At 40.0% G+C, this 24,896-nt stretch overlaps 2 protein-coding genes across 5 annotated transcripts in view; one reads left to right on the plus strand and one right to left on the minus strand.

Moving 5' to 3' along the window:
• Positions 1 to 445: 445 nt before the first annotated feature.
• dffa (DNA fragmentation factor, alpha polypeptide) lies at positions 446 to 6,160 on the minus strand. 2 transcript variants are annotated; one of them, XR_004633111.1, is made up of 7 exons: positions 5,943 to 6,160; positions 5,059 to 5,217; positions 4,818 to 4,972; positions 4,119 to 4,323; positions 3,605 to 3,732; positions 2,979 to 3,284; positions 446 to 2,441 (listed from the first exon to the last, which is right to left on the minus strand). XR_004633111.1 is itself a non-coding variant. In XM_034696622.1 (6 exons), exons 1-6 carry the CDS (start codon positions 6,034 to 6,036, stop codon positions 3,057 to 3,059), a joined length of 969 nt encoding a protein of 322 aa, XP_034552513.1. In that variant the 5' UTR covers positions 6,037 to 6,160; the 3' UTR covers positions 446 to 3,056. The 2 variants fall into 2 exon arrangements, 1 of the variants encoding a protein (XP_034552513.1); XM_034696622.1 differs by having other exon boundaries at positions 446 to 3,284.
• Positions 6,161 to 8,330: 2,170 nt separating this feature from the next.
• The window catches only part of pex14 (peroxisomal biogenesis factor 14), a 55,011-nt gene continuing 38,445 nt past the window's right edge, over positions 8,331 to 24,896 (plus strand). For 2 of the 3 annotated variants that reach the window (XR_004633038.1, XM_034696232.1), the window contains exons 1-2: positions 8,331 to 8,433; positions 10,047 to 10,097. Coding sequence is in view for 2 of the 3 variants with exons in the window: in XM_034696232.1 (XP_034552123.1) it covers positions 8,398 to 8,433; positions 10,047 to 10,097 (87 nt within the window). In the remaining variant the exon portion in view is untranslated. Of the gene's footprint in view, positions 8,434 to 8,679; positions 8,802 to 10,046; positions 10,098 to 24,896 lie in introns of those variants that run through there. The other variant, XM_034696233.1, reaches the window with a different exon arrangement.

The raw sequence follows: 24,896 nt of genomic DNA on the forward strand, positions 1-24,896 counted from the left end.
TTGGCAGACGAGCATTTTAGGAAAATCATCTGACCACATGGGATACTGTTTGTTTCCAGCATGAAATGCCCAGACTGTCCTCAGGTCAACTTAGTGCTTACAGAGCAAACCTGCACTCTCTGTTAAATCAAAACCTAATGCACCAGACGCTGTGATACATGATAGCACCTTCCACTGCTCCTGTACACTGCTCATTTCTAACTGCTCCGCCTAGTTGGAGCCAATTCCACAGGAATTACGCACACCATGAAACCCATTAAGCAACAGTTGGAAGATATCTAGTAGCAGCATGCAGCCAGTGGGCTGACAGCTAATACATCAGTCACAATTTTGCTGACAACCCTGTGTCCTGTACGTTAAGTTATTGTATTTGAAGGAAAGGTGAAGTGTCTGAAAAATGAATTATGGTGTCTGACTGCAGGTATGAAAGACATGAATTCAACAATATTTTCATGGTGTATTTTATGACATTTTTTCAGTCAACTGAAATTGAAGTTCTGGTCCATCTCAATACAGAACACTTGTATTTTGATTAATTCTATGTGCATTTAACATTTATTAAAGCTTCAGATAGGAGTTTTTTCTTTTAGCAACCTATGAAACAGATTGAAATTATTTTTAATCATAAATGTCCCTAAAATGCCAACAAAATTAACAACCTAACCAGGTCAACCTAACGAGAACATCAGCAGGATGATGGATTATTTTCTTAATGTCTCAGAAAACAACAGCAGCCTTGAACGTCTGAGGTTGAGTTCAATTTAGGAAATCCCATATAACAACATTCAACATGTTTATAAAATGTACTGTAAATCACACTGTACAATTAAATATACCGTTCATTTTAACATTCGTTGAACTGGATTTAATTCATCGCACATTGTGAAGTTATTTTGGCAATCGCATGTTAATTCTTACAAGGTTATAAAACAGCAAAGTAACAGGTTACTTACTGATAAACTGACATCCTCAAACTTAAAGTCTGTGACACAACACAGAGGGAAGAGGAGAACTTGATGAACAGTCCACTCTGTCCTGTAAAAAGTACAAGGCGGCCATAACATGTCATTCTCATCAAAACATGAAAAGGTGATCCTTCTGCAAATTTAAATTTCTACTCCTTTGTATCATTTGTTCAAGAGACAGATCAGATGACAGGCATGCCAAAGGCCATCTCCTCCATGACCTATGAGTCACATAGACCTATACACACTTACATCACTCTGCCACAAGACTGATACATAACTTCAAAAATGTATTTAATAAAGGATCTTTGACGGGCTCTCATTTAGAAATACTGAGTCTTTGTATATCTTAAAGACGAAGACATTTTAATCCACAATGTCAAGGATGATGTGTTCAGTGAGGCTTACATTAGTGAAGTGGTACACATCTCATCTGTCTCCTTATTGTCAGAATGATAAATGACTTTGTGTACATCTATCAAATGCTCAGTTACTCGTGAAAACTTGCAGATATTCTATGCATAAAAAAACTGATGATGTATTCTGTATGGTTTTTAACTGCTGAATGTCTCCTGTATATACTCAATACATACAACAATAGATTATATTACTTAAGTTTGGCCATACCAGTTTGATTATCAAAACATTAAAATCACAACTGTACCTTTAACATGTTTGAGTTCAAACCCAAGCTTAACTTTATTATCCCTGAGGGGAAGTTTGTTTTACAGCTAGCATTGAATTAAACAAGAAAAAAAGCTCTAACTCTGTATAAAAAGGCAAGATCCTCAAAACTCGTGCTGCACAGTCTCATAATGTGTTCCAACCACACAGGTGGTGTTTAACAGAACATGTTACTCTCATGCTGACAGTATCATAGTTTCAGCTTCTGTCTTCATGCCAGGTCACCTGTCAGTTGTTCAGATTTTTTTGCATTTCCGTGACAAGTTATGAATTCCTTGACTCACAGGGTCTGCAAAAACTATTTAAAAAAATGAGCAGAACGGCACCTGAGAAGTAGAACTTTTTTTTTCTTTTTGCAGGAGTTCCCTAGAAATAGAACAAGTAGGAGCATGTTACAAGGCAAACGATCAGCCTGGTTGCAGGCAGACTGAAATAAGAACACACCGTCTTTCTAAATTCCACTAACAATGATAGCATTACAAATTATTTCCAGAAGATGCAAAACATTTGGTCTTTAAATCACCAGATGCTGAGGCTCCACATGCTTTCTCTAGCTAGTTCAAAGTATTATTCCTGCTCATATTCAGTCTAATGCTATAGCACAGTGCACACCTTCTGTCCTCATAGGCTGTGTTTAAGTGTGAGCAGAGTGTAAACAATATAACCTGGAAGCTGCTTGGAATGTAACATTTTATATAGAACCTTTTAGTAGTGTTTCCCCTTTTTGATAGTTTTCATCACTTTCATTGACGTCTGCTACCTATGGAGTTGAGGCTCAGCTTGACAACCAGACTGAAACACAGGAAACAGACAGGTTGGCATGTAGGGAGTAAACAATATCTCGTCAATATAATGTCTTTTTTCATAGGAGTTCTCTTGTGCAACCTTCCTGGAGTCTAGTCTAGAGACTACTGCAAGAAGATATGAGGTTTCTGGCAGAATTTTTACCACTGACAGAGCCAGATTGGACAATTTTAAGATTTCCAGACTTAACATTAAGCTACTCTAGCAAGCTGCTGCTCCAGCTTTATACTTAAGTCTCATTGTACTATTATCAAAAAAGGAATAGGCATCTTTCCATATTTGCTTGGTTTCAAATGGATATGATTGTCTCTAATAATATTCAAAGTTGGTTGGCTCCATCAAAACAAGACATCTATAAAAATTTGATGCAAGTGGTATAACTGCACGTCTTTGATCAACATGGCTTATGCAAATTACCCTGATCCCTCTTGATGCATTCCAGTGGTTTGCAAGTTGAGCGAAGTGAATGAAACATCAACATTGTTAACATTCATAAATTCCAGCATTTTGGATAATATCAGTTACCCAGGGAAAATTCCATCCCACGAACCCTGAGGCAGGTAGTGTCATTCTTATCAGTCTCTGCTCAGGTGAAGTCTCAGCCTAGTTGCCTTCCTCAGAAGCCGGAGCTCCTTTGCTCTGCTCCTCACTCTTCTCGTTGTTCTCCTGGCTGCTGTCCGGCTGTGTGTTGCTCCTGATGGACTGCACTGCTTGAACCTGCTGGAGACGCTTGGCCAGCTCGGCTTCGCAGGCCGTCAGCAGCGCAGACGTCCTTGTTCTGTCCCAGCCCAGCACCGGTATCATAGAGTCCACCCCTTTGCTCACTACTGTCTGAAAACACAGGGGAGAGATTTCATTGTTAACGCTGGAAATGTGAAACTGTGAGACTCTTTGCTAATGTCTTTAAATTCACATTTACATACTGATGTAATTAATCTGTTTACCCAGTAATAAACCCTGTTGTATCTGGATTTTTTTATTTTTTGTTTTTTACATTAAACAAAGAAAAGTAGAATTAAAGTTGAGAGTCTTCCTGATGTCTAGACGGAATAACTTTAAAAGGGTTTTCTGACTTGTTGCTGCCCTTGTGTACATAAATACAGTATATGTGAGTATGCAAAGGTCCTGGATCAGTGATGTCAGTGGATTACCTGCAGGTCTTCAGTGGAGAGTCTAGTCTCTGGGTTTGTTTTGCCTTTCAGCACCATCAGTGTCCTGTACATGAATCCAGATGTAGAGTCCACCTCTATTGCATCTATCACATCTACGTCTCCAGCTCCTGTCACATTAAGAAGGATCATCAGGCTCATTGGTTATATGAGGGACTAGTTATGATAAATGACTGCAGCAGGGGATATTCAGGATATTCAGCAGCAACAATGCTTCCACCTAGTGACCAAAAGGCAAAAGCACAGCTCTCCTCATGAATGCGCACTAGTGTTGCCCTGGAAAACGTACAGGTAAAATAGCTCACTACCCCACACTGAATAGAGATCAAAAACCAAGATATTTTTCAAGTTGTCTTTCCAGATTTCTTTGCTCTACTAAGTTTCTAGTAATGACTGTCTAACATGTTGACTTTGAGTCTTGTTCACTAAAATAGCACATTTTTGTGTCCATCCACAAACCAAAAAGTAAAGTTGCTACAAAATGACACAGTTGTACCTTCTTGGCTGGGCTGATTTTGCTCTCCTGTTTCCCCATCCTCTTTCTCCGCATGTTGGAGGTAGAGCTGGAGCAACTCCTTAGACTGCCTCTCCTCTTCTCGTCGGTCCAGAACACCCTGCAGTGTCTCCTGGAGGTCTGCTGTCCTCTTCTCTTGGAAGCCCAGAGCAGAGGCGAGTTCAGGACATGGGACATCCACTAAGGACTGGAACAGAAGGTGACGCAAATTATACTAAAAGCACTAAGGATTGGATAACATATAGCTAGCAGGTTGTTCTAGCTTATGGGAACCCTGTAAGGGTTTAAATTTAACAGACTTCTTTTTTGTGCTTGATTTGATTACAGTTAGTCCTCCAGAGTCTTATTAAAGTCGGTCCCTTGGCTCTGCACTCCATAACAACCTATTCTTCAACAGTTTGCTATCGAGGAATGGCAAACCTTTGCTCTGTATTCCTGGGCAATCAGAATCAAGCATGTAACACAGCTGTGTATTAAATTACAATCAACTTTAAACAACTGTGTGTGTTTGTCTTACTCTGAGTTGCAGCAACAACAAACAATGGAACAGAAGAAGAAAGGAATAAACAGAGAAGCTAAGTAAGATTTTCAGGTTTTCCACTCTTGTTCTTGTCTTGACATTCCATGCTTTGTAAGGTTTGGCAGCACACTGTTGCTGAAATAATTAAATACTGCCAATACCTGTAAATTTTCCTCAGACATGAGGATTATACTTGTAAGGTCCTGCCTCAGCTGCCGAGCCAAGTCCCACCACGGTGCTGCCGAACTAGAAGTATCCACAGTATCCTCCTCCAGTATCACAGAGTCCCTTGCCATCCAGGCTGTGCCACCATCCACTGCAATGAGAGGTAAATCAGTACTTAAACACAGGACTCTGAGTTGTGGTTTAAATGTTTATTTCAAGAAGTGTTGATTTCCTTACTTTTGCGGACTGGAGACCACGTGTCTTTCTCATGCAGCAGCATGAACTTTGTGTTTAACGGTAAACACATAAAGTAGCCCTGATCCTCTACTATCGTCCCATCATCCTCCAGAACCACTGTGATCGGCTCAGTGGAGTTGAAGCCAAGAAATTCACCTCCTGAGGACAGTAAAGAAGAATACCTTTACATGACATCATCTTTGTATTTTATGATGCAAAAGAACTGCATAGGGATGCCTTTAAAAGGGCAGGCACATAGTGTAACCCAGTGATACCCAATGCCAGTCATAACACATTATGTATCATTCATATAAATGTCAAAGAGGTTTATCTTCTAGTGCAACCTTTGTTAAAACCCTTTCATACATTCTGAAATACAGGTTTTTAGCACAACTCTCCAGTGGACAGAGAATGTGAAGAGTGCAATGATCTGGGCAACGCCTGGTGACGAGCTTGCAAAGAATGAGCAGTGCAGGAGGGAGGTCTTTCCTGACTTCTCATGTTTAGTTCCTGCAAGTTTGAACACGACGAAAATGTATCCACACAGAGCTCATCTGTGATCATGACAGATAAGTGATTTAAACTGTGAAGCAAAATCATCATGGCGGTACTGTTGTTGCGCTGAGGATTAAAGTCTATCATATTTGTGTTGTATCTTTATGTTAAACATCTCCCTGCTGTTTAGCAATGATAGACTGATTATGAACAATATAACAGCTAAATACAGAACTATAACTATACACTAATATAACTAACCACTAAAAAGACAGGATTACACCTTAATGCCAGAATATTTTGACCACTCTCTCTTTCAAACAGAATATTTGTTTTACTTTCACTCTTAAGACATTTCTACAAGTTAAAACCCGTCAGTGATAACTTACCTTTTGCCTTTAGCTCCTCCAGAGACGGAACTGCCAACCCATATGACTTCTGTCGCGTGAAATTGCACACTTTACACGGTTTCCTATCCGACATTCTGGGCTTTGTGTGGAAGGATAATGTTTTCTCCTTTCTTTAAAGTTAAACTGTCAAATACCGATAGATTAGAAACTGATGCTATGGTCACGGAACCGCCGCGCTCTCTTCTTCTTCGTTTTCAGGTTTGACAGCAGCTGACACCTCATGTGTCTCAGTGCTGCCACCTGCTGGAGGGATTTAACTCCTACCTATAAGTCCCTCTGATATTCTCTGGGTCGTATTTTTTGTAGCAAAGTTGTTCTGTTTAGTTAATATTCGTACATTTTTGGCACATGCATATATTTACATGATCTGGTTGGGTGCTTACGTAGTTGTATAATACTGTTTTGTTCAGAATGATATGTACTTGCTCTCAGCGGTGGATAAAGTACACAGCCTCATTATTTAAGTCAAAGTGTTGATTCTCCTGGTAAAATATTATTATTAACCTTTATTCAACCAGATAAAAAACCATTTAGATCAGGATCTCGTTCACAAGGGTGACCTGGCCAAGAGGTCAGCAGCACATATCATAAAAACAGTTACACGAAAACGACAGTACAAGTTAAAACATACAATTTATAGATGCATAGTGTTTTACAATAGGAATAAGAGGTGTGGAGGCTGTAACAAAACAACAAACAATAATTTAAGGTCTAAAACACAGGCACTGTTCAGTGCTCTCACGCTGTCTGTCCCTCAGGATAGAACAGAAGGCTCCAAGTGTAATAAGTTCAGAGAGTTTCAGTTTAGTCTGTAGAGCATTCCATGCCATGGGGGCAGCAAAGCCGAAAGCTCCTTTTCCAAATTCAGTCCTTACCCGAGGAACAGATAAAACAAGAGTAGTGCAAGAATGCAAGGTATTGGAACTGATTTTTCTCTACAATAAAGCGCACAAATAGTGAGGAATCAAGCCTAAAAGAGCCTTGTAAATTAGGGTCAGCCAGTGTTTGTATCTGCGTGCACTCAGAGAGGGAAAATTTGATTTCACATACAAATCAAAATGGTGGGTGAGATGACTACAGCCAGTGACAAATCTCAGTGCCGAATGAAAAACGGTGTCCAAAGACTGGAGACATTTGGATGACGCACTCAGATAAAGCACGTCCCCGTAGTCAAATTACTCTAATGCAAGTGAAAGTTGCTCTGTCAAATTATTACTTAAGTTAAAGTACTGAAGTACTTGCTTTTAAAAATACTTAAATATTCAAAGTACATTTTAAAATATCTCAAAATGTTGTATTTTCACAATACATAAATGCAGTCAAGAATACATAGGAGTACATTCTGTTAAATTATGTTCATGTAGAAAACATGACTTGAAATCTCTAAAAACTATACCATGGAATAAAAACAGCAACTAAGTTACTCCAAGCACAGACAACTTAGTTTCAAATGTTCATCTGGAATGAAATAAATGTTATGTAACTCAACACGCTTTCTCAGGTTGGACAGTGAATTTTTGTATGTTTGTGCAGAGTGGGAAACAAGGAGAACATTTCAAAAGATATGAATCCTTCTTCATTTCAAAAACCTCTAACACGGGATGAAGATATGGCCATGAGTGCTCAGGTGGAGAGTTATAGCCATCATTACCACCTCTACATGAACTGCCTGATCTGAGTGAAATTTGCTCTGTGTTTGCTCCACGTTCAACCGTGGAGACGCACGATATGCTGGTACCACTAAACCACTGAGACAAACAGAACTACACAAACACATTTTACTGTCTTAGGATCAGATTTCAGAAAAGAGAAGAAAATTCAGTAGCTGACTTCAAAGCTAAAGTAGTGAGTAACTAGAGCTTTGATAGAAATGTAGTGGAGTAAAAAGTACAATAATTGTCCTTCAAATGTAGTGGAGTAAAAGTAATAAGTTCCCCCCAAAAAATAATACTAAGGTAAAGTACAGATACTCAAAAAATTTACTTAAGTACTGCACTCAAGTAAATTGACTCTTCTACTGTCCACCACTGCTTGCTCCTCATCTAGTCTTTATTGCCTCCTCTTCTCTCCGTCCTCCCAATGTCTTAACATTATTATTGAAATCTCCTGACTCTGGTCTTTTTCAATTCATTACAACTGTTGATATATACACAATCAACATATTTCAATTGAGGCATAGATCATACATTTTAAGTCTGTGAATTATTGGTGAGTTTAATCAATCAATTAGAATCAAATAATCAATTACTTGAAAACACAATGTTCTCAGGAGAAAGATATTTAAGCTTACTTGAACTCTGCTTCATTCACTTAACTTGTAAGAGTCAAATATGAAGGTAATGAATGATTATGGGTCCACTGATCCCATTCAGGAAAAGCAATCGAGCGAAGTTCACTCGAGCAGTCTGTTAGCAAACAAGGGCTAGGAAGGAACATGGCATCCACCGACCAACCTGATCCACCAACACAGGTCTACATCTATCCCATTTACTGTATCTCTTGATGCCCCGATAAAGCAGCGTGCTCGTGATATGTGTCGGTATTTAGGGACCCATGAAATCTCATTAGTCACGTTTGTTACTGCTCAGCTTGCAAATGTTAGCATAAATGCTAGTTAGCATGCTAACTCCTGCAGCGTTTTTAAAAGTTGTCTGTCAGACATGCCTGAGTTTGCAAGCGGACATGAAGGGCCGAGCTGACACTTCTGTGCTACCACATGTTGCAAACATGGTTGATTAACGTTAGCTATCCACTTCAACCAAATGCACATGCTTGCACTTGTAACATAAGTTAGCCTTGTTTCTGGTTTGTGATGTGCAGATGATGTTATGGAGAAAGGTCAGTGTTAGCCTCACTAACTCGAGCCTGTGTAACTTCACTCGGACTTGTATTTTGACAAGTATTGGTCATCCGGGGAAAAAGGAACTGAAATAAAGCTCATATAGTTCATACATCCAGCTAGAGAAAGATACACACGCTGCTATATTTACACTGCTTTGATTTCCTGTAAGCATGCAGTACACTATGTGCTTTCAGACTTCAATTTGCATACTTCATACAGAGGGCGTCTAAAAAGTTACTTTGTTTTTTACTGATGGAGCTAAACTTGACAATAAGTAAGGAACTAAATAAAAGCTGTTCATAAAATACTTACATTTACAAAAAAATCTCCCTACCCGGAGCTAAAACTATTTTCTGACTAATTAAAGGATAATTTAAAATATATATTGAAACATGTAGAACATATGTACATATCACATATTTCTCTGACCAATTCCTTATGTAGTCAGCATTAAATGTGGCAAAAGAAAGCAAATTGAGGCTATTTCATTGTCCAATTTACTAGAGTTTAGATGCCTTCAGCTAAACAACAAGAAATAAGGGGCCTTTAGTTACTGTGGTCAATCTTTTTGGAATAAACTGCCTTCTGACCTCAGGTTCATAGCACTTTAAAAAATACTCAAAAAATGTATTTTCTCAAGCGTATGAATGATATAATGACTGTTGTGACTGGATGCATGTGCAGCAACAATTGCTGTTTGTTTGATTGCTGTGTCTGATGTATGTTGGGTGTATCCATTGTTTTTCTGTTTTTATTTACTTTTTGGAAAAAACGTTTTTATATTTTTAATTCTCCATGTAAAGCACATTGAACTTACCTGTAATGAAATGTGCTTTATATATAAAATTGCTATTGCTACTTTTATAACAGTATGGTGACAGAAACGTCACCTTTGTCCTCTTTGCACTGTTGCAATGTTTTATGACTTCATTTTAAATTGAATATTTTTCCTGTGAAGCACTTTGTGATTTTATTCTGTGAAAGTTGCTATACTTAATAAAATCAAATCAAATCAAATTTACTTACTTACTTACTTACTGACTTTGCGTGATTGGCATGTGGTCAGGTTATGTGCTTTCAAATAAATATTGCAAAAATGTTTTTTATTTTATTTTAGAGGTTAGTCCTCTGCAAGATAGATAGATAGATAGATAGATAGATAGATAGATAGATTGTAACCAACATAGCCTTTGGCTTCCACTAGATGGCACTCTAATACAAGTGTTGGTTTGTCTTCTCAGCCTGTCCTTCCACCCGGAGATGTTCCGGCAGCTCCCCCCAGAGAAGCATTGGTAAGAATTCACTTTACAAAATACTTTCTGCATTAACAAAGCAACAAACAACTTTTTTGAACCACCGGTTATTACTGGTCAATTTCTTTGCATCGATTGACTGATGAGAAGTAAAGTCAGCTGCTTTTAACAAACATTCTATATTATCTAAAGTAAACTGAGCTCAATTAATAATATCTTTTGACCTGAACAAATTTGTCTCCATCTCTTCAACAAGCTTTTTTCCCCTGCCCGTTTAGATGATACTTCACATTTCTCCAGCAAGATCAAGTGTTAAAAGCATCCAATTAGCAGCGAGTAACTTGAGCGCTAGACTGATGTCCCCAAGCCCATAATGAGAGTGTACTTTATGTTCCTTGTCTTGCAAAAGGAATGTAGAAAAGTTTTTAAAGCCGTCAATAGTTTCAGGGTTGCTTTTATCATGTAGTGTGTACCCTCAAATACCTATGTGGTAAGTTAGTTCTGCACATAGATTTTCCAGTCTGGATAATGAGCCAAGATGGATCAAAAATGATGAATTGATTTGTCAAAAAGTCACTAGACACCTGTAGAAAAAAAAGTATAAATAAAGTTAAATGATAGAATATGTTCCAATTTTGCCAAGAAAAAGGATCCGGAGTCAACTCTCCTCACTTGGATCTTGGACTAGTATTCTTAGCTAAATGAAGTCAACCAATCACAGCCTGCTGACAGCATCAAAGAGATGATAGTGTGCGTCATTCAACATTTCTTTTAGTTAAGATAAATAAAAATAAAATCAGTACAATTGACAAAATCAAGAACTACTTTTTGTCATTACTATTTTATCTTTATAGTCTCATACCTAACCAGAGCGGTAACTGAATAAGCAGCTACAAGGTTAGTGAGTTAGCTGGTTAGCTAAGTAGTGTCTGTTAAAAGTGAAACTCTCTAATGAGTGAGAAAATAGTTCACTAACTTTATACAGTAAGAGAGCAGCACAGAGATTACATCCAAATTAGGGTTTTCCAGATTCCAGAGATATATTCTGGAGAATAACAGAGCAACTGTGAATAATTCTGTTGTTACATTATCAGGGTTTACTATGAATTACTTTCTTTAAGATTATAGACATATTCTCACTACCCTTTCTTCCATCTATTGACTAAATCCATGACTAGTTATTCAGGGAAACAGCTCAGGCGTTTTTGAAAACACAAGTTTCCTTTCCAGCTGACTGCTCTCACAAGTTAAAGTCAGCACAAGTTGTCTAAGTTGTGACTACATACAAATCTAATAACATTAATTACCATAAGCACTCCAGTAATGAGTGAAAAAAAAGTGTTCATAAGACATGCTCATTCAAGTGATGACAACGATCATAGCCAGGACGGGCTTTATCGCTTAGCGGGATGGAATACATCACAGGTACATTCACTGTCCTTGTATGGACAACACATCCAGGTTAGAGCAGTGCTGCATTGTTCAGCTTACATGTCTCAATGTCATTCACTACCATTCACTCTTCATCCTCCCCCCATCATCCCTTCATGCCAAGGCTAATTTAATCCTGGGGTTATTGATTGTGGGAGCATTCTCCCAGGCTTTCTTTCAATTTACTTCAATTTCATCATCCCAGTGCGCTTCAAGACTGCCTCCTCAAAAAGGGAAGAAATTCTTGTTATGAGGGTCCTGATTCGAGACTGGTTGACAAGTCTCCCCCACCACCACCATCACTTCCAGCGCTTTTTTCTCCTTTCTCTTTTTGATGAGCTGCTCTTTCCCAGTTAAGTGGATTATTACAGTAGGGATAATTCTTGTCACATGGCATTATTTGGATGAGGTGAATAATTGAAATTTGTGTCTGAAAGGATTTTATCTGGATGAGAGGAAAGGGAGTGCTGGCAGGGTTGGGAGGGTGGAGAGAGAGAGAGAGAGAGAGAGAGAGAGAGAGAGAGAGGGAGAGAGAGAGCGAGGGAGAGAGAGAGCGAGGGAGAGAGCAAGCACACACGTTTGTATTGTACATTTATGTGCACATGTGCATGTCAGACAAGCCAGTGTGTCAGGCTGGGGACACCAGTCATGTTAACAGGTTCTGACTCACCTCGTCCAGATCAGCAGGCCCTGGCACACTGCACGGCGTGGGCTCTCCTCTGTGGCAAGAGGGCCCAGCTCAGGGGCCACAGCCTCCGTCCCTGTCCAGGCCACAGGGGCTGGTCTGGACATGCCGTGGGAGAGAGAGAGGGAGACAAAAAAAAAGGGTGGGAGAGACTGAGTGAGTGTGTACTCCACAGATGACTGGTATACCAGTCTCTGCCAGCCGCTGCTGTTGCCTCTGGCACTGCTCTTTGCTCACTCTCACCCCGGCCTGCTTCCTCTCTGTCTATAGCCCCCACCCCTTTCCCCCCCCTAAACTCCCCCCACCCCCCTTTTTCTCCCTAGTCTTTGTGCTTTTCTCCTGCCGTGACCCTCTGCTCTCACCCCTCATCACCTCCATTTAATCTGTATCTGCTGAGGTCACGTTCCCCCAAACATGTCAAAACAATGATGATAAGTGTGCAAATCTTTTGGATCACATGATACAGGATCAGATCAGAAAGCAGATCTGTATTGATGAGGGGTTGGGCAAAGTATTGATGCAACACTGTATTTTCATTCTGACTCTAGCAATACAATTATTGGATCACAAGCGCAAAAAAAACAAACATTATTTAATCTAAAAATAATACAGCACTCTAAATAGAATTCCCTTCCAGTTTGATTCACCATGTCACTACTTTGGACTCTACCTGGTGGAGCTAATGACATTAATCCTGCACTTTACCTTTTAAGGGCATTTTCATTCAGTTAGTCAGACATCATGATCATTTTATCAGTCATTGCAGAATCCCTGTGACGTAAAAAGCGCAGGTATCATGTTCATTGTATGATATGGTATAGTTGCATTGCATCTCATTGTATTGGATGCACTACTACCTGGATCCAAACAAGCACAGATGGCAGTGCTATAAACAGGGCGTAAAATTAACTTTTTACCTCATCTGCCATTGGGTAGTAACCTCCACAAATGTTCGGGCTAGAAATATTTTTCACCAGCCAAATAAAAAAATCATGCCTTATTTGATTTAAAATAATTACCATATGTTTTTATTATGAAAATCCAACTTAAGCATCAATTAAAGAATACAGTTATACATAAAATAAAATTATTGCTATTTTATTAGTTTATACTTAATTTCAAGGGGACTGCTGCATCATCATGTATTAGAAATATTCAAAAGTGCAACCTTTTACTTTGACTGAGTGAGCCAAAAATCTATCTCCCAGCTGTCAACAGGAACGCCTTTAACTTGATCGTCTCCTGCCTCTTTGTTTATCCTTTTTGTTTGTGGTGGCTTCACGCCGGGAGTGTGTCGCCACATCTTCCCCGAAACGCTGTGCTTTTTTAAGCAAAAGGAATGAATAGAACTCCAGTAGCTGACATCACGCCGTTCCCGACGTACCAAATCAAAACACAAGTACAGCGCACCACGAGGGTCAAAATAGCCTTAAAGTCAGCAGAAATGCGTGAAAGTATGAAAACAAATCCTCACATGCAATACAAAAATTTCCATCGCCCACTGGCGGGTGTGTGTTTTTATTTTACACGCAAACTAATTTTTTACCCGCCATTGGGGCTTTGCGGGTGTTAATTTTACGCCCTGGCTATAAAGCTGTAGGAAGACTGTGTGTGGTTAACTTGACTGCAGCAATGTGTAACAAAGTGGCAACCTCCGGTCTCAAACTATGAAGCCCATGGGGAGGTGTTAGAAACTGCAAGCATCCTCTTGAGGCTGGCTGCAGAAACACCGGAAACCACATACACACCAATTCAAAAAAGACGATCTTTGCAGCATTAATAAACATGTTTACAGCCTGGTTCAAAAACAGCTTGGCTCTACGTAGCTAATCTCTCTATCGGCACACACTGTAGGGGGGTGATTTTTTTTTCTAATGTGACGGTTCAGGAGATATTACGATTACAAGTTTTTGCCCAAATAAGGACATGACTGACTTGACTCCTGGACGGGAACACATAGCTGTTGGCTTGGAGGCTCAAACCCCGCCTCTTTATGTTACACTATTTCTGGTTGAGTTATGCATTTCCAATATGGCTGCCGCCGTTGCTTGGCTTCAAAACAGCGCTCAGGAACAGATGGGCGACATCACGGATACTACGTCCATTATTTATACAGTCTATGCTTTAGACTAGTCGGCAAGTTGGACTTAAAATTTTCATTTAAACAACCAGAAAATGAGTCCCTCTTGAACATCCCTTGTTGCAAGTCAGTAATGACACATCATATATCTGATAAACTGAAGAATACCCTCACTTTATGCTCTTTCATGTGATAGCTACTTTTTTAAAATTATTTTCCTGTTTCAAGTCATTCAAACTTTTAATTTAAAATACATTTATAGCAAAAACAGGCTTAACCAAAGTATATTCAGATTGTAGAAGCAAAAAAACAAGGCTAGGAAAACATTTTTTTTCATTACCATTTAATTTGCAGATAATTTTTTAGATTAGCTAAATAACTGTCTTTTATGTGTCAGAAATTTACAAAAAAATCCCTTTAAGTCTTCGGTAAAGTCTTCATATTTCTTGATTTTTCCGTTTGTTAGGCCTGTCCTTCGCTCTCCACTGGCTGAAACATCACAAACCCAAATGAAAAAGTGCGTGCTGTTTATGTGTGATGCAACCGGTTTATGTGTGCAGGAACTCGCATCTGTGCCATTTGCAGACCTCGGTTTGTGCAAATGTAGATTTTACTGAGAGTGTGTATGTGTTTAGGTTTGTGGGTTTTAGCGCAGCAGAGGGAGGGTGGTAATGGGAGGGGAAAAAGAATTGTAAGGAGAACATCCCCGGTCTCACAGCAACTTCAAAAGCTCCCCTTCCCCAGGATATTAAGCGACTGTGATGAAAAATTTAGCAAGCGTTAAATAAGCCGCTTTGAAGTGATCTGTTTTGGCTCAGCAGTCTCCAAATTTCCGTAGCCCCTCTGCAATAGCCATTGCACTGTAGAGGGGGAGGAGAGAGGAACAGTGTGATAAGTGCAGGAGTTGTGAGGGACCTGGCAGGTTGGTAAGCAGTCCAGCCAGCGACAAGGAGGCACAACTGCCTGACTGCTCCTGTCCCCCTCATTTGTCTTTCTCTGGTTCTTTTTCTCCTCATTTCACCTCTCCCTCCTCCCTGCCTGCTCTTCTGCTGAGCCCTGTGAGGCAGGCAGACAGATGTTCCTCATATGTTCACTCTGAAAAGGGTGTTTTTTTTTTCATCACTTGTGCGTGGGTGTATCACAAATGTAACACAATGGTGATACCAGGAAGTCAGAGGTTACTCTTGAGTTCATGACTCAGTTCTTTTTTGTGTTGAATGCCTCTCCACATGGGGCACTTACTTGTTTGTGGAAAAAAATCGGGCCTAAAAAAATCTATCTGTGTTTGCGTGCTTCTCCACTGGGGGAAATAAGTTCAACTTTTAAATAAATTGAATTTATTACTTTTTAAGTGATTTGAACCTTTATGCATTCAGACCACCATAAAGCAGAAGTAACAAGAAGTTAATCTGTTATTTGATAATTCATATTTCAATTCATTTCACATTCATCACTTTTAAACCCATTACTTTAATTTTGGAGGACTCCAGGTTTCAACATGCTCCAAATTAATTATTGGGGCAGAATAAGAAATGGGAGTCAGTAATGAGTCTGGTATGGTTACTCCATTCTGTCAAGAAACAGGGCTACCATTTAGCTAGTCAAGGGAACCTTCTGTGAGATTTTCCTTTTTTCCTCTTTGCTCATTACTTTAATTGTAATTGTAATCCTTTATTGGAGCTGTCTGCAGTAAAGGAGAGTTATGGTCCGAGTGGGGGCGCGAGCCATAGAGATATTTCATGATTATTGGAGAAGACGGTCACTAGGTGGCAGCCACTAGTTCGGCCTCGCTGTAATTACTGAGTGGGAAGTGATGGCGGTGAAACTATGTGTGTTTGAGTGAGTGAGTGTGTGTGTGTGTGTGTGTGTGTGTGTGTGTGTGTGTGTGTGTGTGTGTGTGTGTGTGTGTGTGTGTGTGTGTGTGTGTGTGTGTGTGTGTGTGTGTGTGTGTGTGTGTGTGTGTGTGTGTGTGTGTGTGTGTGTTCATGCAAGGGTGTGTGAAGAGAGTTTCTGCGATTCTAGCACGTTCCTTGAAAGAGAGAAGTCGAATAAATCTGAATACCTGCCACCTCACAGTCAACAGATACTGTCACACTGGCTCTAAACACTGTGAGCTCTGTGGAAGCACAGAACAAAAGACTGCATGTCTTTATGTTTCTGTCTAACTTTATAAAAGTTCACTTTTTGGATGTTTTTCTGGAAGTATATCTGAGTGTAAGGCCAAGGCAGTTGAGTCAAGTGCTGTTCTGTTTTCCTTTTAGGTTTCATGTGAAACCTCTACACCCCACTGTCTGTTTCGATGGTCGTGCTGAAGTTTTCTCTTTGAAAAGCACAAAAGCTCCATTCTCTGTTTTCTCAGCACAACACTCATTGTGCATCATGCGCTGTTTGTTTCGGTGGTTAATGATACAGGAAGGGCCCTCCATTTTATTGTTGCTGTGTTGCACTTTTTCCCCTCCTCGCCCAACCCTGCAGCCAGCCTCCTTAGAGGACTCTGTATGAATTCTCACTGTCATGTCCAAGGACGAGTGGCGCAGGGTCAGCTAATTGCTTTTATGATTATGATTTCACGTCAGATTTATCGTGCATGCTCGGAGCACATCTTCCAGGTCCTGCCGACGTTGCTGGCTCAGATGGGGAAAATGAGTTTACAGCTTCTGGCTGTGACTTCTTGTTTAAGTGCAGGTCACACTTTTTGACTCATTAGAGTTGAACGCAGGGGGTGAATCACACAGGCTTTTCCTGTAAAAGCCTCTGATTTCTATGTCAGTAAATGTGCTTGTTTTTTTCGTATTTGGCCACAAAAGAGTGCTTCTTGACTTTGTCTTCAACATGTGTTGAAGTTTGGAGGTCATGAGCGAGGAATGACACAGACAGAGATTTTTGGTTTTTCTGTCGTTTGAACTTTTTTTATGAGCCATAAATCTCTCATCCTTGTTTCTGTTCACAGATTAAATCATTACTCTTACTCTACTCATGGTATGCCAGAATTATCAGTCGACTTCTTTTTGATGTTGGTGACTTTTTTCTCTTATGGTTCCTCCCACCGCTTTGAAAATGATGAGCACAGATGAGTCCAACCCATTTTATACATTTTATTTATTTTGTGGTTTCTCTGTCATGTGCCGAGCTGGACCAGATCTACCCTGACAATGGCATCTTTATCTTTGATTTTGAAAGGAGCGTTTTGAATCTTTTTATCCCCTTTAAAATTCATAGTCTATGAAGAAGCTGTTGTCAGCGTGTGCCAATAATACACATATTTTATGTAGATAGAGTTTCATGTCATGACCCGTGGCTCTTGATTTGTAGCAGTAATCTGACCTCGCGGTGACCCTGCTGGCTGGGCTGCGGTGTGACTCGTGACAGATGCAGCCTGGGAATATGGTTTTGATATTTTTCCAATGCTCAGAGGAATGTTAAAGCTAGTTTTACGCAAAGTTCATTTTGGAGACACATGTAAAGTCTGTGATTAAGCTGAATTCAATAAACTTTAATGAATACTTAGGGCTTTATTTGTAGGGTTTTTCGTCTCAGCAAGTATATTAATGTAAACAGCATGGTAACAGAGCTGTAATTTCCTATTCTCCCACAATTTAGTGAACTGTCATAATATGTTTACTTAAGAAATGACAGAAATACGACACCAGTTTAATTACAGCGTAGTCATTTTGCCTCAATATACTTGGGAAAGTGGCCTTATTGAGCTGAGCTTCCTTTATACTCTCTATTCTGCTTTGTAATTACTTCAGCTTGATTTATTGTCTTTTCTTTGTGTTTACGGTTGTAAACTGCTCGAGTGAGTAACTTGGTCTGAGCGTGGCTTGTCTCCTTGCAGCGAGGCTGGAAATCTCCCGATGAATCTGAGATGTCTCCGCTGTCAAGACTGCTCACATCGCTCTCAGCCTCCAATGTCACTTTCAAGGCATAATTACACAAGTTGTGTTGATTAGTATGAGAAGCAATTACGCGAGCTTTCCGCCGCAAATGGAGAATGTGATGGCTCTTGATTGACAGGAAGCATCCTGGCTTTAATAAGTAAATGACTATGGTAATTCAGGTACTGAGACCTTTTGATTTGTCAGCATCTTTCTAATTTTTGTGATGTCCTTTGATTTTAATGAACATGAATTTGATTGAATCCCCCTTCATTTCCCCTGTCCCTGCACCCGTCTGTCTGTCTCTCTCCTCTCTGACCAGCAAGTGCTCTCACAAGAGAGCCATATGCTCCAGCTTTCAGAGCTATCCTCAACAATCTCGCTGCAGAGGCTGAGTTTATTCTCCCTCTGAATCATTCCAGAGTGAAAAAATTAATACAAAAAGAAATAAATGAACAACATGGCACACTATTCAATATGCTTTTTAGCACACCATGCTTTCACAAGTGTGGAAATCACAGGAAAAATTATTTGTAATTGACACTTTGGGGAACATTTTTTTCTCTTTTTATCTTGCTTCCCAGTAAGTTATTAGCTGTTAATTTGTCGGCGAGCTCCCCTACAGCGCCAGATATTTGTTCAAATGCTAGGATCCCCTCAGTGCATTTGTAACTACACTTCTGAAAATGCTGCCCTGTCTAATTATGTAATGTAATACTGCCTTTTAGGCAAGTTTCTTTTAATTGAATATTATTAGTTCTCGCTGAAAGTGAGCTTTTGAAACAGGGATGCTAAAAATAGCGCTCTGTGTTGTGTAAAATACACAGCAGTCTACTGTTAAATGTAGCTCAGATGACAGCTGCATTTTTCTCATTCTATAAATCCAGCAGTCCTATAGATCTAAAGCGTGAACACTAAGATTATTGTACTTTAGATATTTGAATGAGAGCCAAACATTTAAATAATCCTGAAATTTGATTGGTTCAACTCTCAGCCTCATATTTCTTTCTTTGTTAACCACAGTTGGCCTAATCAAGTAATTCCCTGTTTGTCTTAGTAACCCCCTATAGAGTCATACATGCATAAATATAATAAAATAATTTGCTCTTGCACTCCCTGGCCCAGCTGTAATTTATATGGATTGAATGAGTGCTGCATTGTGGAAAAGCACGAGTGGACCAAATGCTCGTTTGTCACCTCTAATAAATGTTGGAATGTAAATTATGAAGTTATGCTTCAGATGTAAATGCACTTTATTCCACTCCTTTAATGTAAACAGCCCACTCCAATACATTAAGGGTGGTTGGGGGAGGGCAGAGGGGGATGTGACTTGGAATTTTGACTCTTTTCACAATCAATAATAAACACAAAAGAGCCGGGATGGGGGAGCGTTATAACATATCTGTAGTCGGGTTCATAAATTATTGCATGAAAGCAGGCTTGTACACCAAAAATGTAAATACATTAATGTTATTAATAATGTAGTGACTAATAGTTCTATCAGGACTGTAATAGCAGTTTAATGGAATATGACAGCAAGAATGTATTACACTTCTTACATTTAGACGGGACCTCACATGACATTTATCAGGGATTTCTGAAAGAATTTTTTTGATTATTTTGTTAAGTTAATTGCTTCTTTTCCCCCCAACGTCTCCTCTCAGAGAGGGGCAAAAAACTGGTAATGGATATTAATTAATACGTGTCAGTTTTCTTGGTTTGATTAAAAATAATGAAAGCGTAATGCTAATGGGATTTCAGAGTTTCTCTGTGTGTGGCGCCCTGAGATTGTGGCTTTATCTGGGAATCTGGAAAAAAAAAAGAAGATAATGGGCGACTCTGGACTCAAATGAAAGTGACAGAAAACAGAAACTGAAATAAATTATCTTAAAACCCGCGAAAATTGAGGCACTTAAGTGAAGATTTGGCACTCTTACTAGCCTAGCTTTAGATGTGTGATGCAGAGATACAGTATGTTGGCAGTAAACTGTAAAGTTTCAGTGTGTTATGATGAGAAGTTCAGCCAGGCTTGCAATTCATCTCCTCCTCTCAGAATGACGTCATCCTCACCTGCAGGAGTTTCGTCTCAGAGCAAGAGAGATTAACTTTTGACAAGTTGGTGAGTTGTTTTTCCGGCTGCTGTGGTTTGTTTCTAATATATGGTTGTTAGCATGAAACAGGATATACAGACTTGTTTCAGGAAAGTTACAAAGACTATTTGTTCTTTTCAAGTGTTTCTCGGCCTTTCATTTAAATCAAACGTTCCTCATGTCTCTTTAAAAATAAAGCTACTGTTCACTTGGCACTGATTACAGCGGGGCTTCATCCATAGTCCACTACAGTCAGCATGGAAAAGGCCTCGCCAAGACTTCTTTGTGTCTGTATGCAGTGTTCAGCAGAAAGAGGACTTTTAAAAGCTATCATTAAGGTGGGGCACAAGTGTAGACCAGCAGTGAAACAGAGGCTGGCACAGTAAAAAGAAGCTTCAATAGCCACTGGCACAACTGACAATTATCCAACACCTGGACGGGCTCCCCTCCCTGTTATGTGCGTCAACACTCTCAACTTCTTGTTAATGCAGTGATTAACAGGAAGATTGCATTTGTTTTCCTATGCAGCTCTCCTGGCAGCAGTACTTTGCTTTCTCTTTGATTAAAATAGTAGATGGATGGATGCATTGTGGCTCTGTCATAAACTTCAAAAGAAAGGGTGAGAGGTAGATAAGGGAAAGGGAATAAATTAAAGAAAAGCTGAGACAAGTTTGTCAGATTTCCAGATTGTTTTGCTGGGAAAATTTAGGATTTTAAGGGAGGAACTGAGGAAGGAGCTCACAGTCTTTGTTTCTCCCCAAATATGGGTATAAGATTTTAGTATGTCTCCCTAATAACTCCCTGTTTGTCCGTGTTATTTACTGCCACTACGTGTCCGTTCCTCCACGCGCTCATAGGATTACGTCATTGCTTCCTCGCTTCTCGCTTTACCACGTGGAAAGTAGTTTTAAGTATCATGGGGACAAAAAAGGAGAAGTGAAGGGGCTTCATCAAAGAGCCTGTACTTTTGAAATGCAGAGAGAGTGGCATTGTCATGTGTTTTCTGTGTCAAGGTCGACAGAAAATGTCAGAACAGGTGCGCGTCTGCTGCTGAGCTGCTTGCCAACTCAGCCCCTTTGCTGTAACACGCCACCCTGTGTGACATTATAGTGCTTCACTGTGGGTTGTCTCCTCTCCTCTTTCTTTTGCAGGGGCCTGGTAAAACTTGCATTTTTTTTCCCGTCACCACTCGAGTTGATGCAGAGTTCAGATGGGTGTTGACGCCTTAACTGTGACCACTGCTTCTAACATAGTTGCAAAAAGTATGGGTGCTGTGCAGGATTGACTTGCAACATTCCTTTCTGATTACTTCTTTTTTTTCAGTTCTGGTATTTGATCTGATTAAATCTTCCCATTTTAGGAGAATAATGGGGAGGGAGCCTGCTCCTTTTAGATGAATTATTGGTGATGGTCACAGGAACAGCATAGTACAATAAGTTCCTCTTTAAAAACACTGCATCATAAAGACATGAGACAGTTTTAAAAGTAATGAACCTATGCGTTAATGTACCGAGCTCCGGATGTGTACGCGTACGGTGTCGTTTTCATTCTGCATCAGCAAAACATGTTGCAAAACCTGAAATTTCTGTCTGAACTTTTTCCAAGTGACGGATTATGTTTAGGTATGGCATATATAACCCAAATGTCACACGTACTTGTGTCACTTAATGACATTATGACCAATGAAATCTCCAGTGTGCAGCCTCAACTGGTTCAGAAAGGTTGAAACGAAGAATTATTATTCGATCTGACGAGCTGTCGTGTTTGCATCCTCTCTGGCATCGGGTTAAATGAGAAGAAGGAGTAACTACTACTTCTGTGACCCTGATGAGTGTTGTTTTCTGATGCTGTCAGCACCACACTCTGTTCATGCTTCTCCGGCTCTCGAGGTTAAATTCTTACTGGCAGTTGGAAGCCTCCAGAAAAGGAAAATTAGCCAACATTTTTCTTTGTCACTTAGTGTGATCAGGAACAGACTCTGCCTGCTCTCTTTCTCAAACACCAAATGAAGGTCTACTGCCTTAAGTTTCCTCCCTCGGTGGATGGCGATTTCAGTCTGACTTATCTGCTGTAGATGTGTGGCCCATTGTCTTGGCAAGTGTGTCTAAATGTTTCTGACAGGTCTCGGTGAAAGACAGGCCGCAAGGGTAAACTGCCAGGCTTTCCTTCCCCCCTTTGACTCCTCCTGTACCACCCCTGACCAGTAGATGGCGATGTTAATCTTCTCTGGCTGCGCTCCTGCTTCCATGCATGTCTCTCAACACCGTCCTTCTCCTCTTCCTTCTTCCCTCTGTGGCACTCGCAGAGGAAAGACGGGTCTCACCCCGTGTGGAGGGTCATGCCACCAATTCCTGGCCCCCTTTGAAGACCATGAAATTGCTGATCCAAGACGCATGATTAGTGCATTCAGCCTATTGACTGGAGAAGGGTTGACGCGCGATTATAATGTCAGTGGAATGTCACAATCTGTCTGGTTGTCTTTGTGAGCACACTCTCATCCGATGGCACAGTGTACCCAAGAAGGGATAATTTGATCAATAAAAGGACACCTCGCTCTCTATTGTCACTGGCCTCTATTCTAGTTTTATTAGTTAATTTGGCAGGCTGGAAGGACTGCATACAACTCACTGCATCTTCTGCCTCCCTGCTTCATTTGCCTATCGCAGTGGTTCACTTCAAGTTGCTTCTCAGTGTGCAGGGAGTGCTGGTGTGTGTGTGTGTGTGTGTGTGTGTGTGTGTACATGTCTTTGGCTGGGTGCTGCTTCAGTCAGGGGAGCAGTTTGGATCTACAGAGGAGGATAGGCTTGTCACTGTAAGTTGCTTGTGACGGAGGCAGCTCTTCTTGTGACACCACAACACAACTTCTGTGGTGTGTCGCTCGGACACAAGCTCCACGTTGTTTGCTGCTGGTGCCGCTTGCGTTTTGCCTCAATCAACTAATTGAATGTGAAAGGCTTGCGGGCCTTGATGATATGAAGGACAACACAGAGAGCAGTGGCACTTTTAAGAATAGCCTTTGTGTTCTGTTTATGTGACTGTGGCCACTTACTCCTGCTTAATTTATGTAAGCAAAGGAACTTTCAAATGATTTATACCGCTCAGGTTACTGCTGCTAAAGTTAATATTCAAGAATGTAAATGTTCAGGTTTTATCGTCCTCTGTTTAGTTATTGTTTGTTTTAAAAATGCAAACATTCATCTCAGAAGATAAAATGTGTTTATTGTTGGGAAGAATTTTGTGAACTTAAAAATTGATGTATGAACAAAGTTTTCTAATAAATTCAAGCACTCTTTTTTTCACAAACCTGTTAAATACGTATAAAATAATAAAATAATATAGAACATACAAGTAAAAAAAACATTTTTTTTGTCATTTTCAGCTCATCACTTACACTTTATACTCACAATATTGATTTAAAACTTTTATTTTGCCACGTGAATTTTTGCTTATATACAGAAAATCAAATCATGCAAGCTTCAACCAGAAGTTGATTTACAGTTTTACTTCTTTCATTTGATTTCTCATCTAAAAACAATATTTCACACATTAAAAAAAAAGATAACCACTGTTTCTTCGGTCCACTGATCTGAAGTTGCATCCTAACCCCTCCTGTGTTAAGTAATGCTCAATACAGAAAAAGCAAACGAAGCTGCTTGTCACAGAATGTCATCATTGACTGTAAAAGAAAAAAAAAAGAAAAAGAAAAGCTTCGAATTACAGGAAAGAGGCACTGCATTAAAGAACAAAGGAGATCGATGGCAGTACATTAAATTTTATGCGAATGAAAAAAAAAATCAACTAATTAAAATTGATTACTCCTGCTTTGTAAATGTGTTTCAGAATTAAATTATTGTATGAAAACATTTTGACCAATCGAGGAGCTGAGGAAGTATCCATTACTGGATTGCAGCTGAGAAGGGCTGGAATGTTTTGTGGTGGCTAAGTAGTTTGTTGTGCTCCGCTGCGACTCCCCTCATGCACCCCCACTGCTAAAGTGCCATGGGTTAATCTCTGATGACCCTCATCTCTCAGAGCAGCCCCACACTCATGCTTTGGGCCTTTTACCTGAATTAAAAGGAATTTGTGGCCTATATGAGTATTTTTGTATAAAGTGGCTGAAAGTGAGGTGTCACTGGCAGAGTCGCTGCTCTTTAGTCACTGAGGCTCTCGGGGCTCACGGGGCCCTGCTGGGGATGTCCTTATCTAAACAGTCATCTGTCTCGCTAGTTAAGCAAGGGCAACCCCAGGCAGCACGACTGGCAGTTACACATTAAGAAATGTCAGACTTAGCTTTGTACTGCATCTCTCAAGTTAGTTTGGAATTGGCTGGATGCCACGTGTTTTTCTGCAGATCTCACAAGAATAAAAGAAATGCTTCACTTTGTAGTTGCTTCGTCTTATTGTTGTAATGCTACCACGAACTGCTGCTTCTGCATGCTGTGCTGGAGCAGCTTGTTTTTGAATATTCTGACAGTAGCGCTGTTATATTTGTTGGTATTACTCCCTGATTATTTCAGGTATATAACTCAAATAGAAAAAAAGAAAAGGAAGTGAAGAAATCACAAGATATCATCAGCATATCAAACCAGCTTTGTGACATGAATGAACTCTTCATTCAGTAATGTTTTCTTCTTCTGCTGCAGAGCAGAGGTAAAAGGACAGGGTAGCTTTTAT

Source organism: Notolabrus celidotus, chromosome 11 (assembly GCF_009762535.1).
Source record: "Notolabrus celidotus isolate fNotCel1 chromosome 11, fNotCel1.pri, whole genome shotgun sequence".
Lineage (NCBI taxonomy): Eukaryota > Metazoa > Chordata > Actinopteri > Labriformes > Labridae > Notolabrus > Notolabrus celidotus.

What these genes read in the sequence shown, in the direction of transcription:
- dffa (XM_034696622.1), bottom strand. Translation starts at nt 6,036, where the DNA reads ATGTCGGATAGGAAACCGTGTAAAGTGTGCAATTTCACGCGACAGAAG. An exon ending in GTGGTCTCCAGTCCGCAAAA is followed by an intron (nt 4,973 to 5,058) that starts GTAAGGAAATCA and finishes CTCTCATTGCAG; the next exon opens with TGGATGGTGGCACAGCCTGG. An exon ending in TCTCCACTGAAGACCTGCAG is followed by an intron (nt 3,285 to 3,604) that starts GTAATCCACTGA and finishes CTGTGTTTTCAG; the next exon opens with ACAGTAGTGAGCAAAGGGGT.